At 48.7% G+C, this 18,081-nt stretch overlaps 1 protein-coding gene across 7 annotated transcripts in view; it reads left to right on the plus strand.

Moving 5' to 3' along the window:
- Slc39a11 (solute carrier family 39 member 11) overlaps positions 1-18,081 on the plus strand; it is a 404,384-nt gene that overhangs the window by 260,869 nt on the left and 125,434 nt on the right. For all 7 annotated transcript variants that reach the window (XM_029484199.2, XM_029484197.2, XM_085829441.1 and 4 more), the window contains one exon: positions 12,222-12,392. In XM_029484199.2, the coding sequence (XP_029340059.1) occupies positions 12,222-12,392 (171 nt within the window). The remainder of the gene's footprint in view (positions 1-12,221; positions 12,393-18,081) is intronic.

Consider the following 18,081-nt stretch of genomic DNA (forward strand, 5'->3'; position numbering starts at 1 on the left):
TGGCTGTGGCACATTTTATTAATTAGTGATTGACAGGGGAAGGCCCAGCCCATTGTGGTCGGTGCCATCCCTGAGCTGGTGGTCCTGGGTTGTATAAGAAAGCTAGCTGACAAGCCCCAGTGAACAAGGACGGTAACTCTTCTGTGCAGGCTATCAGCACAGTCTCTTTTAGTCTCTTCCTCTGCCCCAACCCCTTGGCAAGTCTGGGAATCCTCCAGTCTCCACTTTGAGTCTCAGTGGAAGGCAGAAACCATCTTCAGGTCAGAAGTACAGAAGGTTACCCTGTCCCCATCAGCTTCCAAGATGCTTCTCCAGCCTCCCAGGACAGCACTTTCCCTGCTGAAGCTAGGCACTGGCTGGAAGCTTTCTCTGCTGAAGCTGGGTGCTAGCTGATTTCTCACAACCTCTCCGCCTCCTAAAACAAAACAGGAAGCATAGAGCCTCCGCCTCGGGCTATGAACTTTCTCCATCTCACTGATTGTGGCACCTACCATTTACAACATAAGTCACAAGGAAACCCACAAACCCAGTGCTGCCTCAGGGCTTTAGGTCCCTGGGGTCTTTTATTGTTCCCCCCCCCCTTTTTTTTTTCTTCTGAGATTGATGTGGCTTTAGATAGGATGGTTTTCAGTTTTACAGAAGCGCACTGATGGAGATAAACTGCCAGGGAAACTGGGGGAACTTCCAGGGTAAATTTCTGATGGGGGAACTTCCAGTTTTCATGGCTGTGGTCCTGAGACGACTGAATGACCGGGCAGGAGAGGGTGTGGGGGATAAGAGGAGAGATTTAGATGTCAGGGATGGTGAAGGAATGCCTCCTTCAGGTAGGCAATTTCTTTTCCTCTCATTTTGTCTACAATGGTTTATTTTCTTTTATACCCCCCTGCCCCATGCTGTGAGAGCAAACATCCCCTGTCTCCAGCCTCCCTTCTAAGCCTCCCTTCCGCTCTGTATCTCCTGGGTATCGGGAAAGAGGTCTCATGTATCCTCATGGTTGCCAGATACAGGGAGGGGTCAGGCATAAGCCTGCTAAGTACATTATACGTTGGAATAATGGGACGATGTGAACCAATGTCTCCTCACTCCAGACAGGGCACCAATGACAGATGCAGTCCCAATGACAGACCAAAGGAACGATGGCATTCAAGTTCAGAGCTGATGAGTGGGGCACAGGAAGGGGTTGGCTGGAGTCTCAAGTGAGGGTCTGCTGACCCTCCCCACTCCTCCTCCTATGAGGGACTGGTCTCTGATCTCCCAGAGGGCCTCTTACCATCCTGAGCATCTTTTTGTGGATAGTCACAGCAGCTTTGATAAGGATGTGTGGTGGTTTGAATGAGACGTCCCCCATCAGACTCAGACATTTGATGACTTGGCCCCCGGTTGGTGGCACTGTTTGAGGAGGACTAGGAGGTGTGACCTTGCTGAAGGATGTATGTCACTGAGGGCAGGCATTGACATTTCAAAAGACTTGTGCTACTTTGAGCATGACCTCCCAGTTTCCTCCTGCTGCCCCCACCTTTATAGACTCTGGATCTATAAGTCCCAAATAAACTCTTTCTTCCTGATGTGGCCTAGATTGAGGTGTTGTTTTGTTTTTGTTTTTTATCACAGCCACAGAAAAGTGATTAATACAAGATGCTAGTAGCTTTTTACTGCCCAGAGGAGCATTCCTGTGTGGACTGGAGCCTCATAGGGAGAGAGGAAGAGTCCTAGAGGTAATTTTCAAGTCTAGCCACCCTCTCAATTCAGGTTCTCCCTTCCCAGAATATCAGAGCCTGTGTCAAGTTGACCAAACACAAAACCAGAACTACAGCAACAAGCTTGCACCACCATGCCCGTAAGTGCTGGGAATTTGAACTTAGGTCCTCTTGGCCACGTGACAGGCACTTTACCAACTGAGCATCTCCCCAGCTTTGCAAGGGCCTTTTGCCTGCAGATATCTTGCTGCCGGGACCTCTGGAATCTGTGATGACCACACTTGCATGTGGGGGCTCTTGTACTGGGCAGCCGGTTCAGGGTGGGCTATGGAGCAAAGGAAAGGCCTCCTCCAAAGCCAGGATGTAGTTTTGAGGTCACAATTAAGTCACCGGGTCCATGAGTCCAGGTCTGTGAAGTGGCTGCTTGTCCCTTTAACACAGAGCAGCCGGTCGGACGGATAGGCTTTTAATATTACTGGGTGTTTTGGTTCTATTGCCTGCGCATAAAATTTATTTTACCTGGATCCTTGGAATGAGGAACATTTTAGTGGATGGTTTGCTTAATGGATGAGAAATCTTTCGCTAATAGTGAGCCTGCCGTTTCCGCAGCTGCACATTTAATTTCTGCCAATTATGCCGACCCATTTGCTTATTCATAAGTGTTCAAGGTACAGCTGCAATGGCTTTTGGGGCCTGTCAAAACATGCACTACCTGAGAAGACCAGGAAATGAAATGAGCTGCCTTCCACGGGCAGCTTCTGGCCCCTCTGATCATTGTGCAGCTGGTGCCTATTGGGGCCATAAATGGAAACACCCTTTATAGCTACAAGCTAAAAAGGTTGCAGATACATCTCTGACGGTGCTTCTTGAGTTCCGAGGTGGGGCCCAGGTGTCTCTCTGCCTCAAGGTCAGTACTAGAACATGGGAAATACTTCAGTTCTCTTCCCACAAAGTTTCCTCGGGCTCCAGTGGAGTCTCTTCCCGGCACGGGCACAGGCACAGGCACAGGAAGAGCTTCCTTCATAGGCTCCAGACAGAGGCCAGTGCACACCTGATCTCCATCTGCGGTGTAACTAGTTTCTTCGCCCTTGTTCCTTAGAAGACCTGGGTTCTTGACTGGACACAGTTGGAGCATGAGATAAAGTGCAGCTCGTTGTCCTGAGGTGCAGCTGCCCAAGCCTGAGGACCCGAGCTCTGAGCTCACGGGACCCACAAGACAGCCAGATGCTGTGGCATTCAGTAGAACCTCGGAACTCAAGGCTGAGGGGACAGAGATGGGAAAATCCCAGGACCTCATGGCCAGCCAGTCAAGCCAAAACAGTGAGCTTAGGGTCCCTGAGAGTCTGGGGAAAAAAAAGGGTTGGAGGTTGGAATTAATTGGGGAAGAAAACTGACATCCACTTTTGCCCTCCACAGGCATCTGCTTAAGTGAGTGTATACACACACACACACACACACACACTAAAAAAAAAAAATAGAGCATGCCTAAATTTGAATTTCAAAAATGAATGTATATTTTGGTATAACTATTTTCTCATGCAATACTTAGGTTATATTTACACGGACAAATTTTTAATCTACAATTCATATATACCCAGCCACCTGCTTTTTATTTCCTGTGTCAGGCATCGTTAGCAGGGGCCCTGTTCACAATAGCTTTTTCTTTCTGTATTGTTTGCAAAAGTGCTATAACTCCTCTAAGGATCCTAGGGCTGCTTGCAGGGGGATGGGGGGGGGGGAATGCCAGGAAAATGACAGCAGTAAGGAGGCGTGCCCATGTTCCTCCTCTGCTCCCAGAAAGAGTGGTATCTCAACATGGAGAGACAGACAGACCAGAGTGTCTCATTGCCATGGGTAAAGCAGATACAGCATTTTAGAAAAGATACTATGTGATCTCCAAAAACTCCAAAGGAGCCCAGCACACACTGAGACACTTTGCTGGAAGACTCCCTCGGCCAGGTGGATGCATCCCTCTGTTTTACACTGCCCCCCACCCCTGCAGCTAACAGCCAGGTCTCATCAGTCATTGACAGACATAAATGGATCACGGGAAAATGACCTGCCTGTAAGGAATTAGCCAATCTCGTGGTAATTACTTAAAGAGGCCTCATTTGGGCCAAGGGCATATCACGAAAGAGGGATCAGATGTGGCAAATGTCAGGCTACTCTCCTTGCAGTCAAGGAGATGCAGGTTAAGGGAGCTATGACATGCTCTTTTCCATAGATGAATGGGTCTTTGAGAAGTCCTCAGTACTGACTGAAGTTTGGCCAGTGAGAGCGACAAAATGCTGTTCATAACGGTGCTCATGGTAATATCTTCCTGCTCCTTCCAAATTTCTGACCATTTGCACAGGTTAGTGTTTGAGATGATATTTAATAAGGAAACAGTTTAGAAGCAGCCTCAGGGCCCAGAGGCATGAGAAAGCCAGGACTAATCTGTATTGCTCGACAGTGCCTGAAAGAACATTGAGTCACAGGAGAAATCGTTTCGGTCGTGTTCGGTGGGAGCAGAGAGCAGCCTGATATCGCATAATGTGATATCTCAGCCTAGTGCAACCCTGCATGGGGATGCACAGAAGGGAGGGCACCCTCCTCCCTTATTATTTTTTTTTTTTTTTGTCAATGAGGTCATGGTGGCTTGCAACATCTTCTGTGTGCTTGTTCAGTTTCCCACAGTTCCTTTAGCATGCATTTATAATTTTGAAAGAAAATCATAGCTGAGATGTTTTGGGTGAGTTATGTTTCCCCACAGTAAGGAGGATGCTTAGGATGTGGCGATCTCTTCAACCCAAAGTTCACATTCAATCCCCCCAGGACACTTGGGTGAATGTCCTGACATTGCTTTTTAAGCTGGGACCCTTACATTTGTATCTCCCAGAAGTCAGTTCGAAGGGCATTGTAAGACTCGTGTATAGTCTGGTAGGATTCAGTGATGGAAGATGGCTGAGTGGGCAGAGATGCCCATAATGTTCTTCCTGCCCTTACTGTCTCCTGACAAATGGCAGGCCAGTTTTATTGCCACTGTGCACCTGACCTACCTGCCAGGTTCCTGACAGATGGGGTCACAATTCAAATGCCTAACACATTCTAAAGATAACCACACAGCGAAATTACTCACAAGGCAAAACACCCCCGTAGAAACCCCTTCTCTCCTTTAAACCATCTGGACTGAGACCCCCAGAAGATCAAAAGCCAAGAATTCATTTTGTTTTTCTCACCCTCTTCTTGAAGCCTTCTCCTGGTCTACCAGCATGAGGCCAAGATCAGTTTGTAGAGGAAGTGGAACAGAGAAAGCATGACGTGACATGGACAAAGGGGATGTGCTTTCATTTGCTTATTTCTATTCTTGAATTCATGTGTGTGTGTGTGTGTGTGTGTATGTGTGTGTATGTACATGTGAGCACAGTTGCCCACTGAAGCCAGAAGAGGGTGTGTGTCCCCTGGAATTTAAGTCACAGGTAGTCATGAGCTACCTGACCCAAATGCTAGGAAAGCGAAGCAAGTGCTGTCATCGCTCTGTTACGGGTTCTGCTGATGAACACGGTCCACGAAGCCAAAGTACAAAGGTCGGGTGCATCACATCACACAGGATGGGGCTTTGCCCATTCTGGATGGGAAGAAATGGAAACATGGGACGCCCTGTGGCAAGAGGTGGTCACTACAGCTTTTTAGCAAAAGTAATAGCTTGAATTTTTTCCCCCATTCATTAATTTATTTATTCCATTTACATTCTAGTCGGAGCCCACCCCCTCCCAACCCCCCTCACACAGTCCTTCCCTCCATTCCCCATTTCAAAGGAGAAGGGGGAAGCCCCTTCGAGTACTAACCCACCCACTATGGCACATCATGTCACTGAAGGACTAGGCACATCCTCTCCCACTGAGGCCAGACAAGGCAGCCCAGTTAGGGCAAAGGGATCCACAGGCAGGCAGCAGAGTCAGGGACAGCCCATGTTCCAGTTGTTGGGGGACCCGCATGAAGACTAAGTTGCACATCTGTTGTTACATATGTGGGGGGGGGGAGGTCTAGCCCATGTATGCTCTTTGGCAGGTGGTTCAGTCTTTGGTTAAATTTAAGAGAAATAATCTGGCAAATAATGGGCTCAGAACTAAGCCAAAAGCCCTAGGACCATTAAACAGAATGCCAGAGAATGAGAACTGGAGAAAAAGCTCCCACATTCTTAAGTGCGAATATAAAACTGGGCCATGGGCTGTGTGTTTTGTGAGCCAGGCACTGCACCACATTCAGTCGTTGGGACAATCTCATGAGGTAGATATAATTAGGCACATACATTTTACAGAACGGAAATCAGTGGCAGCATTTGTGAGTGAAACTAGTAACTGAATCTGGTGGCCTGAATGAGAATGGACCCACAGGCCTATTTAAACATAAAAAGTATGTTTAAATCCTTTGCCATCAGCTGGTGGAACTGTCTGGGAAGGATTAGAGGGTGTGGCCCTGTTGAAAGGAGGAGTGTCACTGGGGGCAGACTTTGAGGTTTCAGATGATTTGTGCCTTCCCAGTGTGCTTCCTGCCTCCTGCTTGTGGTTTGAGGTGTAAGCTCTCAGCTATTCCTGCTGCCATGCCTTCACCCCCCTCCCATCCCCCATCATGGACTAACCCTCTGGAACTGTCAGCCCAATTAAAACACTTTCTGCCATATATGGCCTCCACAGTAGACAAGCAAGTAGCACGCTGATAGAGCTGTGGTTCCACAGCAGGCACTGTGGCCCTTCCATCCTTTCTCCGTGCAGTGACAGCCCTGAGTCCAGACATGCAGGAAGACAGAATCCACATGCACAGGGTGGACAAGGGACTGGGTGGGTAGGGACAGAAACCGTGTTGGGGTGTGGGAGTGTCTTTTCTGACACCTATTCTTTACTGTAATTATATATGATATGTGCAGTGTGCATATTCGTATGTTCCTTTGTGTCCGTGTGTAGGCTTTCTCACTAACCCTGGAGCTCGTTGGCTCAGCTGGGCTATCGTTGAGCTTGGAGATCGCCGCTTGGAGATCGCCGCCCACGCTGTGGCTACAGACACATGCTGCCCAGCCACCTTTAATTTATTTTTGCTTGCATATACACATGGAGACAGCATGGAAGAAAAGGAGCCACTAGTATGTCCCCTTCCTTACTGTTTTCAGAGAGTCAGCTTAATTGGGGGCTTGGTTGTAAGTATGCCCTATAACAATGCTCTCTAAGAATTGGGCTCCAATTCTCTAAGGCTGGAGAGATGGATCCCCAGTTAAGAGCACTTGCTGCTCTTGCAGAGGACCTGGGCTCCATTCCCAGTACCCACGACGGCTCAACCACCTGTAACTCCAGTTTCAAAGGAACCAATGCCTCTCTCTTCCTGGCTCCAGTGAACACTGTCTATACATAGTGCACATATATACACATGCAGGCAAACCATAACACGCATGATTGTGCATGCTTGTGCATGTACAGGCATGCAGGCGCACATGGGTTTTAGTTATTCCTTAGGTTGCTCCCACCTTTTTGAGACAGGCTTTCTCTTTGGCCTGGCCCTCCAGTGAGTTAGGCCAGGCCAGCGGGCCAGCAAGTGTCTAGGAACCTGTTTAATCTCCGTGTCCCATTGTGCTCCCACTGGCGTTACAGGTATCTGCTGGGCTTAACGTTTTCTTAATTACATTTATTTATATAATTTAGTGTGTGCATTCGGAGGCCAGAGAACAGCTTAGGAAAATTGCTTCTCTCCTTCTACCATGTGGGTTCCAGGAATCACATTTGGCAGCCACCTTGCCAGCCTCTTTCATGCCAGGTTTTTACAAGGCTTCAGGGGATCCGAACTCAGAGCCTCACACGTGCAGACTGCTACACCGAGTGAGCCGTTCCCCATCAGCCCTCTTCCCCTATAGCTCCGTTTTGCTCACCGATGCTGTTCATTAGCACACAGTACACAGTCACTCTGCATCCCTGGCCACTCATTATTGTGTTTCATAACAAGGCCTTAGAAATAAGCTCTTTCTCAGGGATTTGGAGCTTTGTGCGCTCAGTAGGTAAGCACTTGCCTCTTGTGTTATCCTAATGAACTCTCCTCCAGTGAGATCTGGGGATTTTTAGTCATGCTCTTTCGTGGCTGGTGATCTGTTAATTAGCATTTCTGTATTCGTGGGAGGTCTGAGATTCCATCACTGGGCCCACTGGATCCAACCAGCCCTCTCAGGAACCACAGACCATCTGTGGCCTCGTGTGGCTGGGCCCATGGTCTACAAAAGAGGAGGCTAGCTCCACATCCACCTCCCTAGATGTGTCTCGAATCCTTGAGGACACAGCCACGCTCCCACACCATCTGTGCATGTTTGGCTGCAGCGTGGATTGTGACTTACATTGTGGTTGCTGATCAAGATGGCTCCGCGGCACCACAGGGAGGATGTCAGAGCTTGCCATGTTACCGGGGCAGCTGTGTCCCTGGCAGCAGACAACCATTCGCTCAGCCCATGGCTCCAGGTCTGTGCTCACCCAGTGTCATCTACTGGAGTGCAGGGAAGAGAGAACTCCAGCCTTGGTGTCAGGGAAGAGGAAGCATGGAAGCAGGGACTGCGCTCATGGATAGCACTCAAGCTGTCCCCTTGTGCCTCTGTCGCTCCTGATTCTGACCAGCAGAAAGGAGTGACAACGGGGACACTAAGTTCTTCTCAAAGCAGTTTATTCAGTTTATTCAGGAACCTTTCAACATGCATGCATGAATCTCTCTCTAGGAATAGTCTCTTGTGTGTGTATATCTTTTGTGTGTGTGTGTGTGTGTGTGTGTGTGTATCTCCCTTGTGTGTGTATATCTGCCCCCAATCGCAATCCCTTATATAACCTCTCAACCATGCCCCGTCAGCCCAGTCCATTGGCCAGAATCGTCACTCGTCATATGGCCCAACCTTGCATCCATGGTGCACCTGCGCAGTTCTCACGATGGTCGTGGCTTATTTTCAGGTGTATGAGGAAGTCAGGTGCAAGTCATAAGACTTGGCTGCAGTCCCGGGCGCCATCTTGGGACTGCTGCCACGCCCGCTCCCCACATGCCTCTAGATGGGGAGCTTGGAATTCTGGGAACTCTTGACCAGCCTCTGCAGTCTGGGTCATCTAGATGTTATTAACATAGGTGTATAAAACTACTTCCGGTCTTGTACACAGAGAAACACCTATGCATACATTCAGGAAGCCTACCTAGTATGTCTGGCATTGAAGATGGGACCAATGGGATAGGAACATTGCTCTGTGCGCGCACACACACACACACACACACACACACTCTCTCTTTCATACAGTGTGGATACCACACAGCCTGAATTGAACTCCAAGGGTTGCTCAGGAAGAGCTGCTGTCCCACTGAGATGCGTCCTCTAGAGGCCAGCTATGCGTTAAGCACTGTGAAGGATCAGTATAAGGCCTTCCTTCCCTTCCCCGCTTCATTCCCCTTCCCTCCTCTCCCCTGCCCAGCCCTCCTTTCTTTCATTCTCTCCATTCCTCTTCCCTTGTCTCTCCTCTGCTTTCTTTCTCTTTTAAAAAGGATTAAAAAAAATTATATGCATGTGTCTCTATGAGTGTGGTTGTCTGCAGAGTCCGGAAGAGGGCACTGGATCGCCTGGAGCTGGGGTTACAGGAAGTTACCCACATGATTGGGGTACTGGCAACGGCAGAATTATCTCTCCAGCCCCATGGGACTCTGTTCTTTAGGGCCAGCATCCCAGAAGTTGAGACAAACCACAGTAGCCAGGTGTAACAAAGGAGGTATTAAATCAAATATGTACACACAGCAAGAGGCCAGGAGACCCCAACAGGTGTTCTGTGTTTCTATTTTAGATTGTATCTCATTTATTATCAGTTTGTGGCAGCTGTGAGGTCGGGCTCAGAGGCCACAGCCTGGAGGTTAGAGAAGAGCTCTAAGGAGTTGGTTGTCCTCTTCCACCATGGGTTCTAGACATCAAATCCAGGTTGCCAGGCTTAGTTGGCAAGTGCTTCTACGCACTGAACCATCTCATCAGCACCCTTACCACTGAAACTGGATTTGAGGAAGGTCTTGCCCTGCTTTCATCCCCATAGCAGGAATTTCCCATTGGAAATTGGAAATTGGAAAGACGTTCCCCGAGTGGTGACGGGAAGGATGAATGTTGACGGCCCCTGTCACCCTCAGTCAAGGGCATGGACCATGGTGTTGTCTCCAGAGTCCCAGAGTGTAAGCCTTCTACCATCTCCCACAGTTAGGGATCCCCCAAACCTGGACACACGTGAGGGTAAGGTGGGTTCACAATCCACAGTAGGTGGGCACGGTGCCGCTCGCTGTCAGATCCTTATCAACGAGGGCAGAGCCTCTGGACTCCCATCTTCAGAACCACAAAATAGCAACAGCAGCATCTGCTTTGATTGCTAACACAACATCATCTAGAATCACCCGGGACGAGAGTCTCAAGGAAGGACTATCAACTTTGGGCTGGCAGTAGGCATGTCTGTGAGGAATTGTCTTCATTACTTGTTGTGGGAAGACACACTCCACTGTGGGCGGCACCATGCCCTAGGCAGGCATCTAGAACTGTAATAGGGTGGTGAAATAGAGCTGAGCCCAAGCAAGTGAGCACATGTGCACTCCCTGCTCTCTGCCCTTGACTGGCTATTCAGTGACTAGCTCTTTAAATTCCCGCCGTGGTGTAATAAGGGCTATCACCTGGAATTGTGAGCTAAAAGAACCCCCTTCTCTCCTAAGATGTCCTTTTGTCAGAGTATTTTATCACAGCTACAGAAACGAACTAGACTAATCAATGTCACTGCAGTTCTCCAGAGAGGGTGAGCCCAAAGTGCAATGTGCGGCTGCCATACTCTTAGCTCTTCGGCTCTGCCCAAGATGCTCTAGGCTCTTATTAGGTCTGTGTCTACCAAGCCCACAATTCTTGTTCTTGCGATCACATTTACCTACAGATGTCCATTTGGAATAAACAGACAACCTGGGGACAATGGCCTTTAAGCCATGCATTGAGAAACACTGTTAAGATGACAGTCTGTCTAAGAAGCATCAGCACTCTAGTCCAAACCAGGAGAACTTTTTTTTTTTGAAACACTTTTATGTATCCCAGCCTATCCTCCTGCCTCAGCCTCCCAAGGGCTGGAATTGGGAACAAGAATCAACATGCCTGCTAATCAAATCAAAGTGGGAATTTTCAGATGGTCAGTCTATGACCCCAGACCCTAAGCAGTCCTCAGGACATGGGCTGCCATGTATTTCTGTCTGTCTGTCTGTCTGTCTGTTTGGCTGGGTGCTTGCCTGTCTTTGCTTACTGGCACACATTGCTTCCTTCTGTCCATCTGCTCAGCTGCCTTTGTCTCCTATTCTTCTACAGCTGCTCTTAAACCACTTTGTCAGCTTCAGCACCCACACCTTCGAGTCACCCTGTGTTCTGGGAGAGGGAATCTGACTGGCTGAGCCTGACATCTGAGGTCTCAGGATGACCAGGGGCAGGGTCACATTCATCATTCTGTAGAGCTCTTGAAGAAAGGGAACATGTTACCAGCGATATCAATCCATGCAGTCAGCACTTAGAGTAGTGCAAGCACTTCCATGATCTCTCTTGTTGAGTCTTCCTTGCCTGGTGCTCAGGAGGGATGAGGGAATGAAGAAATGACCAACATACAGACATGCTGGCATATAAAAGCTGCGATCAGGTGAGGTGGGATCTCCGATGGAGACACTGCAGCACCCCAGAAACCCGGTGGGTCACCTATGTGCAGTTGGCCACAGAGGAAGGTAATTATATGCAACTGGGTCATTACTGGACAAGAAAGCAGGTTGAGCTAACCAAGTAGGAGTCTGTAGGGGGGCAGTCTTCAGGCCATTATCTTGGGGAGTGGGATAGGAGGAGCTTTAGTGAACATTTCCTTCACACACTGTCCACATTCACACTCAGACTCCAGGAAAGCCTTTCCTTTCCTCTGGGACTCACCCAGGGAAGGCTTTGCCACTCATGTGGGGCTCCAGTGTTGATGCTTGACATGGCCCGTGCCTATGAGTCAACAGCATCCATTCACCCAAGACGTCTCTCCCTTCTGATAACCCCCCCAGCCACCACCATCCATCCACCCCACCCCCACCCCCCAATCCCCACCAGGAAAGGTTTCCATGCTCCATTGTCTCGAATCAGGGAGCAACAGTACAGCGCAGTGAAATATTTGGTTAGCCAGCGTCACTCAGCTGTTGTGTGGCCAGGTCATGAGATAGAAATGATCGCGTGATTCTACAATCTCTGCTCATTACCAGTCCTATAGGTCCCTCTTTTTATATGGAATCTGAATCTTCACCCTTCTTAGAACCAAGACTCCAGGTGCAGACTGTCTGGCTCCTGCGTGCTTGCTGAATGGCTGTGTGAAGGAGTGGCAGAGCCATCAAGAGATTCTTGGTCCACAGCTGTCTAGATGTAGGGTGGTCCCTGGCTTGGAAGCTTCCTCTTGCTGCTGCTTGTCCAGAAGTCAGTATGCACATTTTTACAGCCCCTCTCTCTCCATCCTCCTTTCCGCACAGACAAGCGTGAGAATGGCGAGGTATACCAGAGGAAGAAGGTGGCGGCTACTGACCTCGCAGAGGGAGTGGCCCCCTCAGGACCGGTGCACGGGAGCTCAGGGCAGCCTGGGGGGAGCAGCTGGAGGAGGATTGCTCTGCTCATCCTGGCCATCACCATACACAACATTCCAGGTAAGCACTGGTCTTGGGGCTATCTGCCACCTGCCTGAGGACTGAGGCATCCGGTGTCCACACAGCTGTGCAGCTGAAAAGAGTCCGTAATGACCTGAGTCCTATTTGGAGGGGAGCGGAGGCCACTCTATGCTATGGGTGATTCATTCCACAGTGATCTTTGTTCCATTCCAGTTCCTTTACACGGCCTCTGCTGTTTTGATCCAGGGGTCCCAGATTGTGTGGAACATTGTTTCGTAACCTCCGTGATTGCTAGGATAGAAAGCTGGAGGTCTCCAGTTCTGACCGACCGATGGTTTTTAAGAGACGTTGAATTCGGGGACTTGGGGGATAGTTCAGTCTGTGAAGGGTTTGGTGTGCAAGTGTGAGTTTCACCCACAGAACCCAAGTGAGAGAGATGGACGTGGTGGCATATGACTATCAACTCAGCACTGGGGAGGCGAGGACAGGAACACTTTCAGGGTTCATCAGCTCATCAAATTACCTTATTTGGTGCAGTGGTTCACAACCTTCCTAGTGCTGTGACCCTTTAGTACAGTTCCTCATGTTGTGGTGACCCCAACCATAAACTTATTTTCATCGCTACGTCGTAACTAGTTTTGCTACTGTATTGAGTTGTAATGTAAATATCTGTGTTTCCCAATGGTCTTAGGCATCTCCTGTGAAAGGGTCATCTCACCCCCAAAGGGGTGGTGAGCCGTGCACAGGTTGAGATACGCTGGCTTGGTGAGTTATAGGACAGCGAGAGATGACGTTGTTACCAAAAATTAAATAGACAGAGCTGAGAAACGACACCTAAGGCTGATCTCTAGCTTTTATACAAACTTACACATATGCGGACCCACACACAAACATGTACACCCACAAACATGCACGCCACTGTGCATATACCTAGAAAACAATATAAAGTTCTGCCTTGATTAACAAACGTTTCACATGTATGCGCTCTTTGTAGAGCCCTCTTCCTATTACAGAGTAACTTATTAAATGTCTTTGGATGTAACTTCGTGGTGCTTTATTTAAAAGATACTATCTTTTAAACAAATACTATTAAGTGAAAGAAATACTGTTTCTTCTAGAGCAACTGGAAGATATAGATAAGCTTAAAATAACAAACACTAAGGCTACCACAAAAATAAACATGAAAGGTCCCAAGCTGCTGGGGACACAGTGTGGGATTCTAGCTCGGCTACCCACTGACGAGGTTATCTCTAGATGCTGTTTGGTTTTCTCATCACTGACATAGGACTAATCTGCCAACGGTGTCTTTTGAGACTTAAATGAAGCATGCACATCGCCGTACCATGCTTGGGCCTTCTGAGCATTTGACCGATGGGGGCCATTGTGTGGGCTCCTCAGGTCTTTCAACCATGCCTTTGTCAGTCTTGGGTTGTTAATCGTTCCCACCCATCTTTTGCTGAAATCTGAGCATGCGCAGTTGCCTTCGGGTGGGGAGGGGCAGGGAGTCATCCTAGAGCATGCGCAGTTGCCTTCCCTGGGAGCTGTCCTAGGCGATTTGTTTTCCAAATCCACAGAGTTCGTTGATCCCGTCTGGTGTCTATGACAGGACCGTCGGTGCAGCTGGCCAAGGCTCTCTAGAGTGACGGTGTTTTCCTCTTAAGGCCCATGTGGCTGTTACTCCACTGTCTCGCCGCTTAGTTTTGCCGAGGCAGAGAACACAGGCAGAATGGGGTTATCCCTCATGGGAACTTGGTAACTTTTATCTGTGCAAAGAAGCCTTGTCTGTGTTATTATAGTCTGGTACATATGGAATCTACCAAAAAGACTGCACCAGATCACTTTTAAGCCAGGCTTTTTTTCTCCAGGAGGAGAGAGACGTGTATCTCTGGTAATTTCCATTGTAGTTAAAGCAATTTGGATCATGTAATCTTGCATAGGTGGCTTTTCTTAGAGTTTTCCTCATTGCCCATCTCTCTGCCATCTCCCTCTTGGCCCTTCAGCCCTTTCTGGGTCAGATGCAGACATTTGTGGCTAATTTTCCTACAGCTCCCAATTTAGTCTGTCTTCAGGTGGAGTCTTAGATACAGGACCCCAGCACACAGTTCAAAAAGACCTAGCCGGGTTTGCAGTGTTGGGGGCCCTGGTCACGATAGCCAGAGACTCTACTTTGCCCGTTGGAAGTCTGAGGACTCCTGAATCTCCTCCAGCCTGTAAAATACCAATCATTGCAGAAGCAGGGTTACCTATGTCTTCCTGTCACCCACGGTATAACTGCTCATTCAAGACCTTTAGTTAACCAATAAGAATGAAGGTCCATCTAGTGGACTCAGAGTCAGGTCCAGTGAGGATACCGGCTTATGGTATGTCATAGTAGTGCTTGTTTCTTCAAGGGACTTGAAAATGTCTACAAAGCAGGCTTTCCAACAATGCACTGGGTACCAGGCTGCCTCCAGAGGAGCCTGTACCACACATAGCACAACCACGCTATCTTCCTGACTGTTAAGGTTGTGGCAGACAGACTGACGAAGACGTATGAGGGGAGATGGGCCAGGGGGAACCCCAAGGCTGTGAGGTGACCAGTTACAGGCATTGGGTTGTGGTTAAGATCTTCTAGGAAGAAAACGGGAGCTGAGCTAAGAGGATGGGGGCTGAAATGCAGATGGTGAGGCTTAGCTTCCACCAGGCAGGGAAGATCCTGAGCAGAGGGCTGGGTACACAGGTTCGAGTCTGACTACAGGGGGAAACTGCGACTCATCGGCACTTTCCATGTTAGCAATGGAATCACGGAGAAGACAAACCCATGAGGGGTTATTTACGCTCTGTACGCTTGAAAGGGATTATGTGTATTAGCTTCATTGAGGTGGGGAGACCCACCCTAAAAGCCAGCAAAGCGCACCATTCTCTGGGCGGCTCCTGGACTACATGATAAGTAGCTAAATAGAATCCTCAGTCTTCTCTGCTTCCTTGTAAGGGGGTGGGGCTGGGGTGGGGGGGCTGTATGTGACCAGATACTCCAAGCTCCTGCCCTTTGAGTTCCCTGCCACCTTGATAGATGTGCTCTTACACTACGAACCCAGAGAAGCCCTTCTCAGAGGCTGCTCTTGTGGGGGCATTTTATACAACAACAGAAAAGCAACTGAGGCAGCAGCTGACTGCCCTCTAAATCCTTAGCACTGTAGGACATCACCAAAGGCCTAAGTACACAGAGTATAACACTCCGGGGGCTGGGGTGCTGTTCTGGAGGTGGGGTGTAGTTTAATATGCATGAAGCCCTCAGGCTGATGCTCAGAAGTGCATAAACCGGGCCCGGTGGCACACCCGTGTACTCTCTGCACGCTGGAAGGCAGAGCAGAGGCAGACACCCGTGTACTCTCTGCTGGAAGGCAGAGGCAGGGGGATCAAGAGTTCAAGGTCATCCTCAGCTACACAGCAAGTCTGAAGCCAGCCTGAGTTATATGAAACCCTGTCTGGAAAACAAAATTACCTAACTCTGAAGTCCCCGGCAAGGTTCATTTCTCAGGTCTCTGGTCTCTGCTGTCGCCTGAAGTGGATAACTCACCCACGGTTCCTGTCAGTTGTGGAATGTGCTCTCTGACAGGAGTCATTTTTAAGAGCCTGTCCAGTGCCAGCCGCCTTTGAAGAGGTCTCTTCTTATAACACCATCCTTTATGGTTTATTAAAAATTTAGGTGCATCTTTTGACATTCTCCAAGTCTCTGGGTTTTCAGATAGACTTTCCACAGTGACTTAATGGATAATTGATTTTTTTTTTTGAAGTTTTTGTCTTTGTGGCTTCAGTTTTGTACATCCTGAGAATGACACTCTGTTTAAAAAAAACAAATTGTACTGTAATGTGGAAAGAAGTGAGAGAGCTTATTAATGGGTGGCCTGGCCTTGGAGTGTTCTGTAGTGTGACCACATGCCTGAGGGCATTGGTACTAACCCAAGGCACTTGAGTTAATGTGTAAGACCTACATGTGTGGACAGATGAATCCCTGAGCCTCCAAGCTTCTCCATCTTCCAGGACTTCACTTAAGTTATAGACCTTTGTTAGCTACCGTCACCGCCGTGACAAAACACCAGAGAGAAATCAAGTCAAAGGGGAAAAAAGGTTACCTTGGCTCATGGGTTTAGTCATCTGGTTCCAATGCTTTGGGTGGAGGCAAGGCAGAGTGTCCTGACAGCAGGGGTGTGTGGTGTCTCCCTTTGATGTGACGCGCACCATTGTATACTGGAAATCTGTGTGCTTTCCTGTTAAATGGGGCATCTTTCCAAAAGGTCACCACCGCGTTCTTCTATCAGCCCAATTTCACACACGGCATGTACTGGAGCTCCAACCCAGTCCATGGCGACTCCATACTCCAGCACCAGGAAAGATGGGTACATTGGCTCCTACCTCCATTCCAGGAGAGCAGGGGCTAGTCAAGAGCTGAGAGATCAGTTGTCTTTCTGTGTTGGTTGCCAGGTGGGCGAAGGGCAGATATTTTTGGTGCGTACGTGAGTGTGTGTGTGTGTGTGTGGAGGTGTGGGGGTGTGGTGTTGCACACATGGGCATGAAATGGAGGTTGGAGGATGATGTCCAGTGTCTTCCTCTATCACCCTTCACTTTACTCTTTGAGGCCGGCTCTCTCACCAGGCCTCGAGACTCAGTGATGAGGCTAAACTGGCTGACCTGTAAGCCATAGGGATCCACTCATGCCCTCCTGCCTGGATCGGGCACTGCAGTGCGTTCTGCCACACTCAATTTGTCATATGGATTCTGGGAGTGAATGGCAGGCCCTCTGCCTTCACCCGGGAGGCTGATTATGGAGACCCATAGCGGAGCCTGCACAACTAATTTTCTCATCCCCTCTCCTTACAGTCAAGAGCCGAGTTCATTTGACAGTTGTTGCTGTGATCTAGAGACCCGGGGGCTGCTGTTTGTGTCTCCAGGACAGCACAGCAGTTGATTTTAATTATTTGGCTTGTCATCATTGCTGGTTTCTAATAATGGCATTCAAAGGAATGCTCGGGATTTGAGTCAGAAGTGATTTTAGTTTCAGGGAACTCAAGAACAAATTTAGAAAACAAAATATTAATGCCGGCTGGCTGTTCCTGAGGGTTATAACTAACTTTTATTTTCTTCATGGTTTTATCAGATTTAGATCCAAACTTCCCTATGAAAAAAGCTACCCTTACTTGTGATGAGATAAAAGTGGGTTTGGGGAAGGGCATGTCCCCAGGTGAGTTAGCCACTTCAGGATCCCTGAGTCTCAACAGCAGGGCTAGCCTGGTGTCATCATGTGGTGGAAGTAGAGGGGGGAAATTAGGCGTTTAAGACAGAGAAGGATCTTATTTGGGCTAGCCTGGTGTTCTTGCATTGTGGAGCAGGGATAAGAACTCTCTGGGGTCGTGTCTGTGTGTGTGTGTGTGTGTGTGTGTGTGTGTGTGTAATTCATCTCACTCCCAAGGGCTCTATCCTGATGATGTAATGACCTCCTCAAAGCCATCTACTAACACCAACATTTGTGTTAAAAATATGATAAAGGCGGGCTGGTGAGATGGCTCAGTGGGTAAGAGCACCCGACTGCTCTTCCAAAGGTCCGGAGTTCAAATCCCAGCAACCACATGGTGGCTCACAACCATCGGTAACGAGATCTGACGCCTGTGCGTCTTAAGACAGCTACAGTGTACTCACATATAATAAATAAATAAATCAAAAAAAATATGATAAAGGGCTGTATTAGTCA

Source organism: Mus caroli, unplaced genomic scaffold (assembly GCF_978045245.1).
Source record: "Mus caroli unplaced genomic scaffold, Mus_caroli_1 scaffold_13, whole genome shotgun sequence".
NCBI lineage: Eukaryota > Metazoa > Chordata > Mammalia > Rodentia > Muridae > Mus > Mus caroli.